Source organism: Microtus pennsylvanicus, chromosome 5 (genome assembly GCF_037038515.1).
Source record: "Microtus pennsylvanicus isolate mMicPen1 chromosome 5, mMicPen1.hap1, whole genome shotgun sequence".
Lineage (NCBI taxonomy): Eukaryota > Metazoa > Chordata > Mammalia > Rodentia > Cricetidae > Microtus > Microtus pennsylvanicus.
The window spans coordinates 118876133-118889504 of NC_134583.1; the positions used below are offsets into that span (position 1 = coordinate 118876133).

The 13372-nt window shown below is 48.9% G+C and overlaps 1 protein-coding gene across 50 annotated transcripts in view; it reads right to left on the reverse strand.

Annotated features, from left to right (window-relative positions):
• The window catches only part of Sorbs1 (sorbin and SH3 domain containing 1), a 221768-nt gene that overhangs the window by 6337 nt on the left and 202059 nt on the right, over positions 1-13372 (reverse strand). For 23 of the 50 annotated variants that reach the window (XM_075974024.1, XM_075974009.1, XM_075974023.1 and 20 more), the window contains 3 exons: positions 11991-12743; positions 2641-2700; positions 1877-2067 (listed from right to left, as the gene is read on the reverse strand). In XM_075974024.1, coding sequence (XP_075830139.1) covers positions 1877-2067; positions 2641-2700; positions 11991-12743 — 1004 coding nt within the window. The remainder of the gene's footprint in view (positions 1-1876; positions 2068-2640; positions 2701-11990; positions 12744-13372) is intronic. The other 27 variants (XM_075974041.1, XM_075974031.1, XM_075974038.1 and 24 more) reach the window with 5 other exon arrangements.

Consider the following 13372-nt stretch of genomic DNA (forward strand, 5'->3'; position numbering starts at 1 on the left):
TGGAAGGACCTGGCTGCCAGAGCGAAGGTCTCTGGTGAGGAATTAAAAGATGGAGGCAAATTTACAGAGGGTAAGTGAATACCTTTTCTCACGTTTCTGTCTTTATTTCCTACCTAACTTGCATTCCTACAGCTAACTGTCTAATGCATACCTGCACAAACACTTACACTGACCGTCCCCTGAATTTCCACCACGGCCACTTTGCTAGTCCACGTTCTGGAAAATAACTCTGCTTGTTTGTAGGCAAACGGTGGAGATAAACTGGAGAAAATCTATACCCTTGTGGCCTTGGTCCCACTTAGGCCTAACGTCCCCAGCAGCTCAGAAACCCTCCAACTGAGATTCTCGGCTGGTGCTGGCACCCCGCTCTCAACAGAGTGCTTCAGATTCTTGTCCCCACTTTCCAAGATGGAAACTTGCTGTGACTAGACTTTAATCTTCCTCCCTGCCAGACCAGAGTCTGTCCCTACTTGCTGTCCTGCCCCTGTTACCCTGTGCAAGTACCCTGTCTCCTGGCCAGGCTGAACCCTCTTCTTCCACTTACAGCTTCTTACTTGTATCTTTTAGTTTTCTCAGCTCTTTCTTTGGCACAAATATGCCTAAGACTCTGCCCTGTCTCCAGTGTCCCTTGATCTCCAGTCCCCCACTCCACCCCATGCATCGTCAAACTTCCTCTTCAGCCTTTCTAAAGGAACATTCCCTATTGTTACACAATTGCCAGTCATTTTTCAAGTTGCCAGAGAGAATGCCGGGTGAACCTTCTCATTTTGACTCCTGGTCTCGCAGAGGCGGGCAGCATGGCTGACCAGATCCTATGGGCTCTGCTCTATGAAAGGGAGCATTCCTAAGCCTAAGCCTGTTCCTGCTGCCCTTTCTTGTTCTCCTTCACCGTCGATCACTCTTTACCCTGGCTTTGGGTTGGTCATCTTATAAATTTCCAAGGTTACAAAAAGCTCACTCTGTTCTAGCTAAGACCACATTGACCGACTTCATACCTCCTAACCAGCATCCCTGTCCCTTGTTTCTGAATCCCATCCTCCTCCTGTTACCAGAGTTATCTCCCTAGATCAACACACACCTCACTTTAAAGCCTTCAGCGGCTTCCTGGTGTCTGGAGAAGAAAATCCAAACCGATTTCAGCTGCAATCTAGAATCTGGTCCCACCCTAACATCCTAACTTTCATCTCTATCCTCACCTCCTGAACCATCTGCTAGTCACACAGGCCTTCTTCAGGCTCTCCCATCCACTCCATGCCTTTTACTCAGAGCTAGGCTCAATATTTTTCATCTTCTATGGACAGAATTTTCTCCCATTTGTATAAATGATAAGATGTATCCAATATTTTTTTTGATGAATGAGTAAATAAATCAACACTGTTAATTCATTTCAGCTCAGAATTAACTGTTCCTTTTTCTTTGTTCTCCATAGCATTGATATTGAAATTCATTATCACAACTCTCATTTCCCCTTGTATTAATTCTTTTTTTTTCTTTTCTAAGGTTTTGCGAGACAGGGTTTCTCTGTAGCTTTGGAACCTGTCCTGGAACTAGCTCTTGTAGACCAGGCTAGCCTCAAACTCACAGAGATTCACTTGCTTCTGCCTCCCCAGTGCTGGGACTAAAGGCATGCGCCACCACCGCCCAGCATGGTCATTAATTCTTTACCCATCTCTCTCCCAGTTGCTCATGACCTCTTTCATTCACCTACCACCTGTCTTCATTGACTGACAGGAAATATGGTCTTCCCTAGAAATCCCCAAAGAGGCGGGAATCAATTAGCTCACTTCCCCCAAAGAGCTGCTACGGAGTTGGCCAACCATTTTCCAAAGCAGATAGTTCAGCAAGATAAGAACCAAAGTTCTCAGACTGTACTTACAAATCCTGTGAGGGCTGACTCCTGTCTGGGGTGACTCTCCGCTGCTGGGCTTGAGGTTGCTGAGAAACGATTAAAGATGATTTACTGTCAGAGGGGGGTACCTTGTGATGGAAGTCAAGGGGATGAGAGACAGTGCTGCAGTAATGGACAGATTTCTCGGCAATGTTTATGATCTCATTGCAAACCGCTTCCTGTGAGGTGGCCCCGCGATATCCAGAAACCCCCATAAAACAGTCAATGTGGGGACACAAAAAAAAAAGAGAAAGGAAGAGATGTGACATTCCAGACGAAGCACGTAAGTCCAGGGAGAAAAACAGAGTTGAAGATCCAGGTTAAAAAAAAACAACAACAGAGATTCCAGTAGCGGAGTGCAGGAGGGATCCAGGTAAGCATGGAAAGACAGGTAAGACAGAGGAATTCGGCATTTAGTATGACTGTTTCTAGGGAACAGCAGCACAAAAGCCTGTCATTAGTGAGTAACTGCTACAGCTGGAATAATCTCAGGCTAGAAATACAGGAATGAGCCCCCCAGTCATGCACTAGAACATTCCTGAATCCCATCTGCAGGCAGAGTGCGACTGTCTCTAAATTCCTCCGCTCCTTTAGAGGCGGAGAGGGTGGCCCAATCCCTGGCTCTACGACAGCAGTGGTGGGCTCTTGAAAACCACAGCGGGATGTTTACCAGGCGTTACTCTGGTCTACACGCTGCAGTCAGTAAGGGTTCTCTTTAGGAAAGCCACAGTCTTATTCAACAGGCATCTTACCACATAGTTCTTTTCAGATTCTGTGAGATCAGGTCCTGCGCTCAGTGAATGATGAGAAGGCTGTGATCACCAAGCAAATCATAAGGGAGACATTTTAGCAGATGTCACATTGGAAAGGATTCAAAATAAAAGCGTGAGCAAATACACGTACCACACCACCACATTCAGATGACACCAGGAATTTGTGGCCCGTGGCCACTGAGTTTCCATGACAACGTGGCAGATGCACAGGAGAAAATGCAGATGTACAGAGTTAGAAGCAAGCATCCAGCAATGAGATGGGAAATGGGACACATGAGGTGAAAAGGACAACACAGGATCCTCAGACTGGCAGGAGAGACACTGAGAAGGGCTGCCTTTAAGAACAGACCTGCTGCCCCCCCCTTGAACCCTTTGATCTTAGTGAACACGTTTCAAGGGGTGGGGCTGCTGTGTCAAAGGTGGATTCCGATTTTGGGTGACAGGGAGATAATGGTCAGGACCGTGAGGGAACCATCAGGACCCACATTGGGGCATTCACAAGGATTACAGTGCTACTGAGATATCCCTGCGTAACTGATGAAGTCTCAAACAAGATCATATGCCTCCAAAGAATCTGCACATGACACAGTCAGGTGAGCTATGGAATGAATCCCAGCTTGTTTCTAGATGCAGAGCAAAGTGTCATCACCAGCCCAGGTGACATGTAGTGTTGCTACGGCATTGAGGCCACACAGACCTTTCTTTGAAGCTGGGCTCTCACAAAGAGGTCAAGTCTCTGTTGGAAGACAGTCTGGAAACACTTTCTCCAGAGAGGGTTCAATTCTAAGCTCTAGTAAGTCTCTCTGAATAAACACTTGGAAGTCCACCTCTGGAGATGCCCTCCAGGTAACGTTTTATAACCGCAGCAGCTGACTGCAGCCCCACAGTCTTTCAGAAGGGCACCCGGAAATCTGTGCAGCACACACTTGCTTCAGAGAGACAGCGGGGTCACACGGGCCATGCAGCGGTCTCCTGGCCTCGGCCTCTATCCTGCTTGACCTCTTCCACCTTCACACCGCCACCCTCCCCTATCCTGGTAAAGGTGTGCCAAAGGACATAGTCACCCGTGACTGCACCCCCAAACCAGGAGACAGCAGGGTGTGCTAACCATACTGCTCTCTAGAAAAGCATGCTCAGAGAGGAGCAGGGCAGCCCAGCCTCAGGACCACAGCTGGGGAGAGGTGAACTGCTTAGCTGCTCTACCGGTTCTACCACACCACCTCTCTTGTTCACCTCCACCGCAGATGTCTTCACCCTGCAGCGGGCCCAGCAGAACAACAGCTATACCAGGCATCACTCTCTTACACTTGGTATTGCTTGTTTTAGCGTCAGGGGTTTTTTTTCGCTTTATTTATTTTTATGGTATATGTATGCGTGTTTTGCCTGCATGTATGTCTGTTTACCATGTACATTCGATGGACATGGCAGCCAGAAAAGGTCATCAGATTTCCTTGGCACTGGAGTTAGAAAGAGCTGTTAGCCATGATCTGGGTGCTGGCAACTGAGTCAAGGTCCTTTGGAAGAGCAGTCAGTGTTCTTAACTGCTGAGTCATGTCTCTAGCCCCCCCCCCCCCACCCCGCCTGTTTTTGAGAAGCCCTACAACTTCTCTAAAACCCTTCCTAGCCTCAACCATTCAAACCTCCTCCTTGGACTCTACTCCAGCAGCACAGAAAGGGCAGACAAAACTACAGGGCCCTTCAGGCTGCTCCTTTGATGTCTTGGGACCTGCTGGCCTTTGCCAGGGGCTGGAGTCGACTTTGTGCTTCAATCACCATCCCCCTGCCTCTGCACCAAGGCTTCAAGGTCACAGGAAAGGAATGGACATTTCCAAACACTTGCTATGTGGGCATTCAGAACAATGCCGCTAACTCTGGGCGCCTTGTGTGGGGGATACTGATAGATTGTGACTTGACAGAAGGGGCAGGTTTTAAAAGTGAGCGCCATCCAACCACAGAAATGACTGTCGGAGAGACGGTGGCATCATCTCCATGAGCTAGTCAGGGTGCTGATGAGCAGTTTGCCTAAAGTCCCACTGGATGTTGGTTTCCCCCAGGACCCTACTGAAGCACAGACTCTGACTTTGTTATCTGGCTGTGCCAGGCACTGGCCACTGCTAGCTGCTGGTGCTGATCGTTCTGGTTCTCAGCCTGATTTTGCAAAGCAAGGTTGTAGAGGACCTCATGTGAGATTCTCTGGCCTCGGTGTGACAAGACTGGTCTGGGTCATACTTCATGAAAAACAAAAGTTCTCATTAAAACCAAAAGTCCAAAATCCTGTTAGTGGTCTGATAACCTCAGGCCAGACGCAGAGAACTCTTGGGTTGGTGGCCACAGCTTAGAAAAGCCCCTAGTATCTTTCGGTCAACCCAGTCCCAAAGCTGTAGCTGGAATTAATCACCTGGCCAACAGTGCTGCTCCAAAGAGGATCTGGGAACCAAATGCGAACGGAGCTGCTCTTTTATAAACACATGGAGGTCCAACAGCTCACACCTCACTTCTTACCTTTACTAACTTTTGACTAGGAGGGAATTTTACGACCCAGTGAAGACTGGGGCCTTATACAAAGCCTGTGAACACAAGAGCTGAGCCCCTGTATGGCTCACATGCCACCCCCTCATTCAGGCTGAGAAGGCTGACATTACCTTATCAACACCCAAATCCTACCTTTTCTCAAAATGGACACTGACCTCTCTCCCCGCTTGTGTAAAGCGATCTGGGCACCATAAAAGACAGCATCTGACAGTAACCCTAGGGACCACAGTACGAGAGGGCTATCAGTATCTCAGTTAGCAGCTCCTCTCGTCTCTAGCCATACCCAAAGCAGAGCATAGTCACCATCTGAGCTTTAACATCGGGAGAGTAGAGACAACGCCATTCCCTAGAGGTAGGGAGGATGGGGCTCCCCACTTAGTGTTGGATAAATGAAGGAAGTAGTCAAGGTAAACACGATCGGGTTCGGTTTCCCTGTTTAGATTTAATGGAGCATCTCACACAGCTGGAATGTAAACGGCTGGGGAGAGAGGGAGCTCCCACGGAGCTGGAAACCACTGATACCCATTACCTGGACCAGCCCTTCACTTGGAAAGCTGTTTATCCTCAGAGGACATTTTCCCCTCTAGGTACAAGGTCGTACCTTTCCTGTTCCACCTCCCACAGTCCTCCTCAGCCTGGGCTGTCAGTGAGGCACCAACAGTCAGAAGTGGCTGTGAGCGCAGGAGACACAGTGGGAGGGAAAATGCTACGGATGCAAAAGTAGACACTGGCTTCCAAAAGATCTTGTGAATATACTGGGTTAAAGGGTATAGGCTATTAAACTAACTCGTTCACTGCGTTTCCTTATGGCTGCTAGGAAATCTTCGACTGCATATGAGCTTCACATTCCTTCCGCTGGCAGCGCCCTCCCTCAGGGCGTCAGTCTGGCCTTCCGTAAGCCTAAGAGTAGATACATGTTCTCATCAGGACCCAGCCAGTGCTAAGAATAAAGAGAGCATTAGCTCATGCTATGTACATCTTGGATTCTGAAGTCACATTCCGGCTTTCCATCTGCTTGGAAAAACAGCAACCAGTCCAACGTGCAAGGTGTGTGCGTGCACACACTCAAGCAAGCACACACTGCACTCCTTCCACCTCCTCACCAAGCATAAGCAGGAACTAGTTGTTGAGCCAGAAACTGCTTTCTCTGGACTCCCATAAGCTGCCTCCAAGCTAGGGTGCTCTTTCCGTTCTCCCCAAGAATGTTGTGTGTGGCCTTGCTCTGCTTCCCTGTTGTCTGTCGTTAGCCGGTAGTCTGTCAGAAACCTGACCTTAGCTTCTCTGGAGCTGATAATCCCCTGTGGACCCAGAAAGCACCTGGTGCTCAGGCAGTTACTTAGCATCCTGTTCCAGCTCTGGGGTGTGTGCCAAAGACTAAAGTCCAAAATAAGCTACACACACACTCGAGAACCCTGAAGGAATAGATGGGAGAGACACGCATCTGCTGTGTGGCCTGGGTCCCCACACGAACATTAGGAATCTGCTGTTCTGTTGACCGGCCACTGGACCCGAGTCTCTGAGATGGCACTGCTCTAGTATGCCCTGTGTCTCCTCAGATTCCACCCTACATCATGACAACCTACACTGGCCTCCTAATGGGACAGCAAACAAGCTGAGCTCGCAGACACTGACCATCTTTTGAGTAAAGACTTCAAATTCCAAAATAAAACAATAGGGCTGTGCATGATTCGTAGTGTTGGTTTGGGCTCTAGCTCTGTGACTGGGCTGTGCCCATCGTATCAATTAATAATTCGGAATGGGCAGCAGCGCTGGCAATGCTCAGAGGAGGCAGGCCTTTATGAGATCACAGCCTCCAGACCTAGATCAAGAGCTCACGTCTGTAAATGCGGAAGGTGAGGTGTTGACCCAGGAATGCGATACAAGACTCATGGAACATGGGCAACTCTGTCAGCGGAGTGGGGAGGCCTGCCAGACTCAAGCTCCTGGGTTTCTGTCCCAGGAAACGTCCAGAGAACCAGCCAAGAGGCTTCTGGCTTCACGGAGTTCTCCTACAACATCACACAACAAAAAGATGGTAATTTCACTATAAATTGACAATTTATAGCTAGCTATTGACAATTACTGGGGCTCCTCACGGCTTAGACAATCTCCTTGCAGACTACCCATGGGACAGCACACCGACTTCTTGGAATCTGAATCTGTTTCTAAGGCTCAGCGGTACTCAGTCTTCTCAGCCAAACTTAGTCTGCCTTCCCCATTTCTGTCATATGAGGGGAGATGGCAGGCGTATAGCTCAGGTATGAGGAACTGGAAGGCAGTCCCCAAACACCTCATGCCTTTTCCTTCACCACACAAGAGAATAGAGGGAGGCATTAATGTGCCAAGTACAAACCCCATGTTTTCTAAATCTTTTTTTTTTAATTAAAATTACATGGTGTTATGTGAAAGAGGGCAAGTGTCAAGAGCCAGTTCTCTTTCCACCCCATGGTCCTGGGGATCGAACTTAGCTTATCAGGCTGAGTGAGTCAAAGAAAAACATTTCCCATCTTTGTGTGGTGTGTGTGCGCGTATGTGTGTGTGTGAGCATGATCTTAATGTTTCTAACTGCCCTTTGATCTTACAAGTCACATCTCGAGTTTCCCGTCCGTTTCTGATTTCCATTCTCCAGCCAGGCCCCTGCCTTTGTTCTTAGCCTTCTGGGGACAGACTTAGTTCCCAGTGGTTACCATTGCACATCTTTCTGTCTCCAACTAAGTTGGTACTCTCCTTTCTGTAATCCTCCTGCCTCTACTTCCTGAGTTCTGGGATCACAGGGATGTGGGGATTGACTTAGAGATTCGGTAAGGTTTTTCAGAAACATCAAGCACTCTTATACACAAATCCAGATTCCAGTCACCAAACTGCTTCTCGCGTGGGGATGGCCGAGATTTCCCACATGACCTCCACTTTGACTTTCTAGACTGGTTGTTCTACACGATATTAGCCAAAATAACACTGAACAGAATTCAAAAACATGCCAGTTGAGGCTGAGCTGCTGGGTGTTTTGTGTGTATACCTATGTGTGTGTACCTTTGAGTGACAAAGTTGTCACTCAAAAACCAATAAAAGGAAAGTATTTCCTGGTGGTGAAGCCATACAGATCTATAATGAAGCCCAGACGTAGCATTTTATATGTTCTTTCTCATTTCAACTGAGATTCACTTGGGATCCCATCACAGAATACCAGCTGAAAGGAAGTTCAGTTCCCACGCTGCATCTTTTGTTTATGGACAGGGAAGTTGTCCGGGAAGGAGGTGTGACTCACCCACAGACACTCAGCCGACTAATGGCAGAGCCAGAACCAGAGCCTGGAGACCAATGCTCTTCCCTGCTTCCCCTGAAGTCCCTGGCACTGATTTATCCCTTCTGTTGCTCAGAGACAACAAACCTAAAACATAAGTAGCCAGCCCAAAGAGAAAACATTCTGACAGTATAAACGACCAAGACGTCAGAGCACCTTCCGCAAGAGTACACACATCCGGACAGTTGGGACGGGGGCAGGTGACCCAGGGGAAGGAAAGCAGCAGAACAGGGACTGACTGGCAATGGTCAAGGGACAGCAAGGAAGATGGCTTCTGTACTATTCAGAGTGTGGTGACTGCTGGAGGCATAGACAGACATAGGCCAAGCTACGGTCCCAGTCTCCTTGGCAAGATCCCACTGATCTATCACCTGCAGGTACACCCAAAGCTTGCTGAATCTAGGAACATACCTTTCTTTATATATACTTTGTACTTCCCACCTCTGGGCCTTTGGCCGTCAATCATCATCCCACTGTATCTATTGGAAAACTCCCTATTCTTTAAAGCCCACAACCAATGCTACTTACAATCACCTAAGCTTATCATGTTTTTCCCCTCTTGAGCTTCCTTCCGGGTTAGACCATCTGTGTCTTTCTCTTCTGCAGTGTAAGTACTTGTGAGCATGGCTGAGTCCACAGTCAACAGCATAAACTCTTCTAGTTCTGCTCAACTAGTTTTTAATCTGTTCTTTCATTTAACGAATATTAACTGAGCACATTCGCTATATCAAGTGTCGTGGTCCCTGGCTGTAGGGCCTTAATGCTCACAGGGACACAGGCCTGCAAGGGCATTTGAGCAACGGCATGCTCACAGGAATAAGGCTCAGCGCTCTTTAGCCAGTCGTGCAGAAGTAGCCAGGAAAGCTTCCTGGGAAAGGTAGGGTCTCTAGGAAGCTGAGAAGGACAAGCAGGAACATATCCAGGCACTAAAGCTGAGGAGACTTTGGAAGATGAGGCTGCCTTGTGGTCTAAACGGCCATTTCACTAGGGAGCCTTCCAAGCCTGGGAGGAAATACTTCCCTGAGGGGATGTCTGCAGTGACGTCCAAGGCTTTCAGCTCCTGTGGCACTCAGCACACTGCTGGATACCAGACAGTTAAAGAAAGAGTAAATGACCACAACACCTTGGGCTGCCTTTTCACTTATTTCTCTGTTTACTGGTCAGATGCTCAGTCAAGTCCCTTAGCCCAATAAAAGTGCAAACGGAACCCAGGGCTCATTAAGGGGAAGAACGGCTGGCAAGTTTCTCGATACTGGAATGTATTTACCCAAACAAGTAACACCGCCTGAGGTCATGTCCTGACAGGGCCACCAGAGAACAGATGATGAAGTCATCTTTAGCATGCCTGTCAGTCAAACAGGCCCCAAGAGGATGGAGTCTCTTATGAAGGACCCATCCCCAGAGCTGCCTTGCGTGAAGTGAGGCTGAAAAGAACGTGCCTACACAACTGTCCTTTGAGAGTCCATCAGTTCTGAAAAGGAGCCAACCAGACCATGGCTCCCACACACCCAGAGGGAAAGGGCTTGTGCCAGGAACGCAGGAGGAAGGGAGGGAGCAGGAAGTGATACACCTGGTGTCCAGAGACTCGCCAGGAAGGGAGAACCAGTCCTCAACAAGCCTGGCCTTCCAATCAAACAATCTTTGGTGTTGCCGGCAACTCCATTCCTGCCCTTGGTAGGAAGCAGGAAGTGTGCACCCTGAACCTTATTGGTGCTTCAGGACTGTGCGCACTTCCTGTACACACTGAGTCCTGGACCAGGCTGCGGTGATGACTCACCCCTGGCAACCAGGAGGGCTCCACACACCTTAGGTTGATCTGGGGCCCACTCCTCTGTCAACATTTCATTCCTTATAGCCAGTGACTTCACAACCTCTTCCAGTGAGCTAGTCATTTCTCTGAATCAGACAGACACTTTTCTTTAGGGTACACAGCTCAGGAACACCTGCCCCAGAGCCCTGTGCTTACTAAGAGATAGGGCGACCATGTACAGCAGCCACAGCTGGAAACCCTTGTCCAAGAGACCGACCATATGCCAAGTACCCTATTGATGGTCGCTATTTTATTAATCATCATAACAGCCTTTCAGGGAGGGATGGACTGTCTGTTTCTACCCCTACTTTACACGTGAGCAACTATGGCAGGGGCAGGGTGGGGGTGCAGTGTTAACTTTCTGTAGCCTAAGCCCAGTCCATATAAGCTAGCGCACACTTGATTATCCTTGATGATCTCCACTCCAGACACACCGGCACATGGAGGTCCGACCTGGTATGTCTTATGCCTCTGTGTTTCCATTACTGGTCTGGTGACAGAACAATGTCTGCCACTGTCACTGGGTATGGGCTCCACAGGAAAGGGATTTAACAACCTCTGAACCCTACCCATAAACCATACAATTCAAGTGGCTCAAAAAGCAAACAGAGCTACAAGGGGAAACAGGACCGAAGGTGTGAAGGAGCAGCACAGTCAGCTGTAGATACTATATACAACAGATGATCAACAGCTTGCAGACAGCTTTAGGACAGCACTTAGTTCTATTGAGCGTCTATAATGCCCAGTCTTAGATCACCTAAGAAAGTAGTTCTCTCTTCTTTTTACAAAGTTCTTGTGCTTAACTTGTATGCATTATTTCAAGGAATTTTCTGGACCAAGCTAGGAGAGAGGTTATCTTCATATCAGAAGTCAGAAACTGAGTCTCTAAGAGGGTGAACAATTTCCATAATGGCAATTAGATGGAGCTGATACTCAAATCTGGTTACTATGGAAATGTTGTTCAAAGTCCTTGACTCTCTGGGCACTAAAAAACATAGGCAAAAATGAATAATGATCTGTCTAGTTATCAAATTAATGTCCCTTCAAAACACTCCAAGTCTCCCTCAGCTTATATGCTGAAATCTTTGTAGTTCACTTAGAAGAACCATCATTCAATCAAAACCTCAGTGACCCCCAGCACATCAGAAGCCCCTCCATCCTGCATCCTCCCATCTCTGAAGAACCAAAATGTCCCTGCTCACTGTAAACACGGCCCTTTGGTCCCACACAAACACAAAACGAGACACAGACCTGACAAAACTGAGCACCATGAGTCACGGAAACAGTGCATCTCACAAGAAAAGCACACCACATCACACCGAAGCCTGCTGTTCTCAGCTGTGTTAGTCAAAGCAAACCAACGACAATCTCTAGGACGTGAATGAGACACAAGGAAGGCGTTCCTGCTCGTGGGGCTTTTGTGCCAGGGTAGCAGGTGTCCATGGAGGAATACTTTCAAATCACCTCAAGAAGCTAGACTACGTTTTCCTGAACGATCCCCCAACCAACACCCTAGTCCACAGCTCCTCCATTCCCTCTTGGCCATCCCTTTATTTCTAAGGCAAGCAAACAGATCTCTCAAGCACCCACTTGGCCTCGGTTAATGGACCAGGAGTGAGATATCTGGTATGTTCCACCATGCCAAGCAAGAGGCCAAGGCACCAACCGGTCATGCTTCAGGCCTACCTGGCTTACACCACTCTGAGCAGCCTTCCTGTCAGCCCCGACACCTCTGTGAAGCTCTGGTGGCCCAGCCTCCCATGTTGGGAAAGGGCTACCCAGAGGCTTGAAGGATTGGCTGTCACCAGGAGTGTGGAACTCTGAGAGTCTCTGCTCAGAACTCAGGCACCTGACCACGTCTGAAGGTTTCAAGCAGCTCTTCTTAGAGATCTTGGGTCCATCAGGGCATCTCTCACCTGCCTCGCTCTCTGCTTTCCTCTCATAAGGTCCATCTTCTCGCCAGGTCTGTCTCTTGCTCTGGCTGCTAAAGGCATCACTAAGCTCTGAGATGACCCTATCAGAGTTTCCAAGTGGTGGCTGAGAGAAGCCATCTTGGTGGATGTGAATACCACCATCTCCATTGACGTGAAGAGGAGCCTGGGTACTGGGTGCCAGGGAGGAGGCTCTGTGGGGTGGAGGCAGGGCCAGTGGGGAAACCACTGAGCGCAATGTGGAGTGATCTGACAGACTTGAATAGGGGAGGCTGAGTGGCAAGGAGGGACGGGCCCTTGCTGACAAGGCCAAGTGGTCCGTGTCATATACAGAAGCCTCAGGCAGAGGAGGTAAGGGTGGTGTCATGGCCAGAGAACGCCTGCCCGGGACCCCAACAGTCAGCGAGATCCACTCAGAGGTGATGGCGTGCATCTCAGGGGACAGGGCTCGGCGGGAGTGGGGCAGTGATGAAGGGGCTGGCATGATGAGCTTGCTGTGACTAGTAAACTTGAAAAGAAAAGGAGAGAGAAGAAAACAAAAGAAAGAAGCAAAGGTAAGAGTGTCAGCATAAAGGAGAAAGGAGGAACCACAAGCGGCATAAAGAAGAACGAAACAGAGAGGATGAGCAGGACACCCCAGTGTCCAAAACAGAAACCTGGTGAGGCTGGGAGAGAAACCTCCTAGTGGCTGAGTGTGCACATGAGTGTGTGCAAGCAGGGTGGAGAGAGGAGAGGCAAGTGGCAAGGAGATGGGACAGTTGTGGGTAGTGCTGGCCTGCTTTGCAGAGTCCCATTCCAGAGGAAAGCACTGGAAGTGCCCCACCCCAGCCAACTAAACTATTTCTGCAGCCACAGCCCTGACCCAGAACTGCAGGCTTAGAGGGACAGCCTCTGTCCAGGCCCCTTCTTCAGTTCTGCAGGGTTCTACAGATAGAAGCATGAATTGTGTGGTCATTTTGTATTACAATTACTGTTGGCCACAGTCGAGTGAAAATTCCCCACGCTCTTACAGAGCAGAATGCCCGCTCCAGTCTCACAGCTTCTCATGGGAGAAGGCAGAACGCATTTCCCACCGTTTAGGAAAGCCCCTGTAGTGCTTTAAACCAAGGGCTCTCTGTTGTGTCAGTGACCAGCACG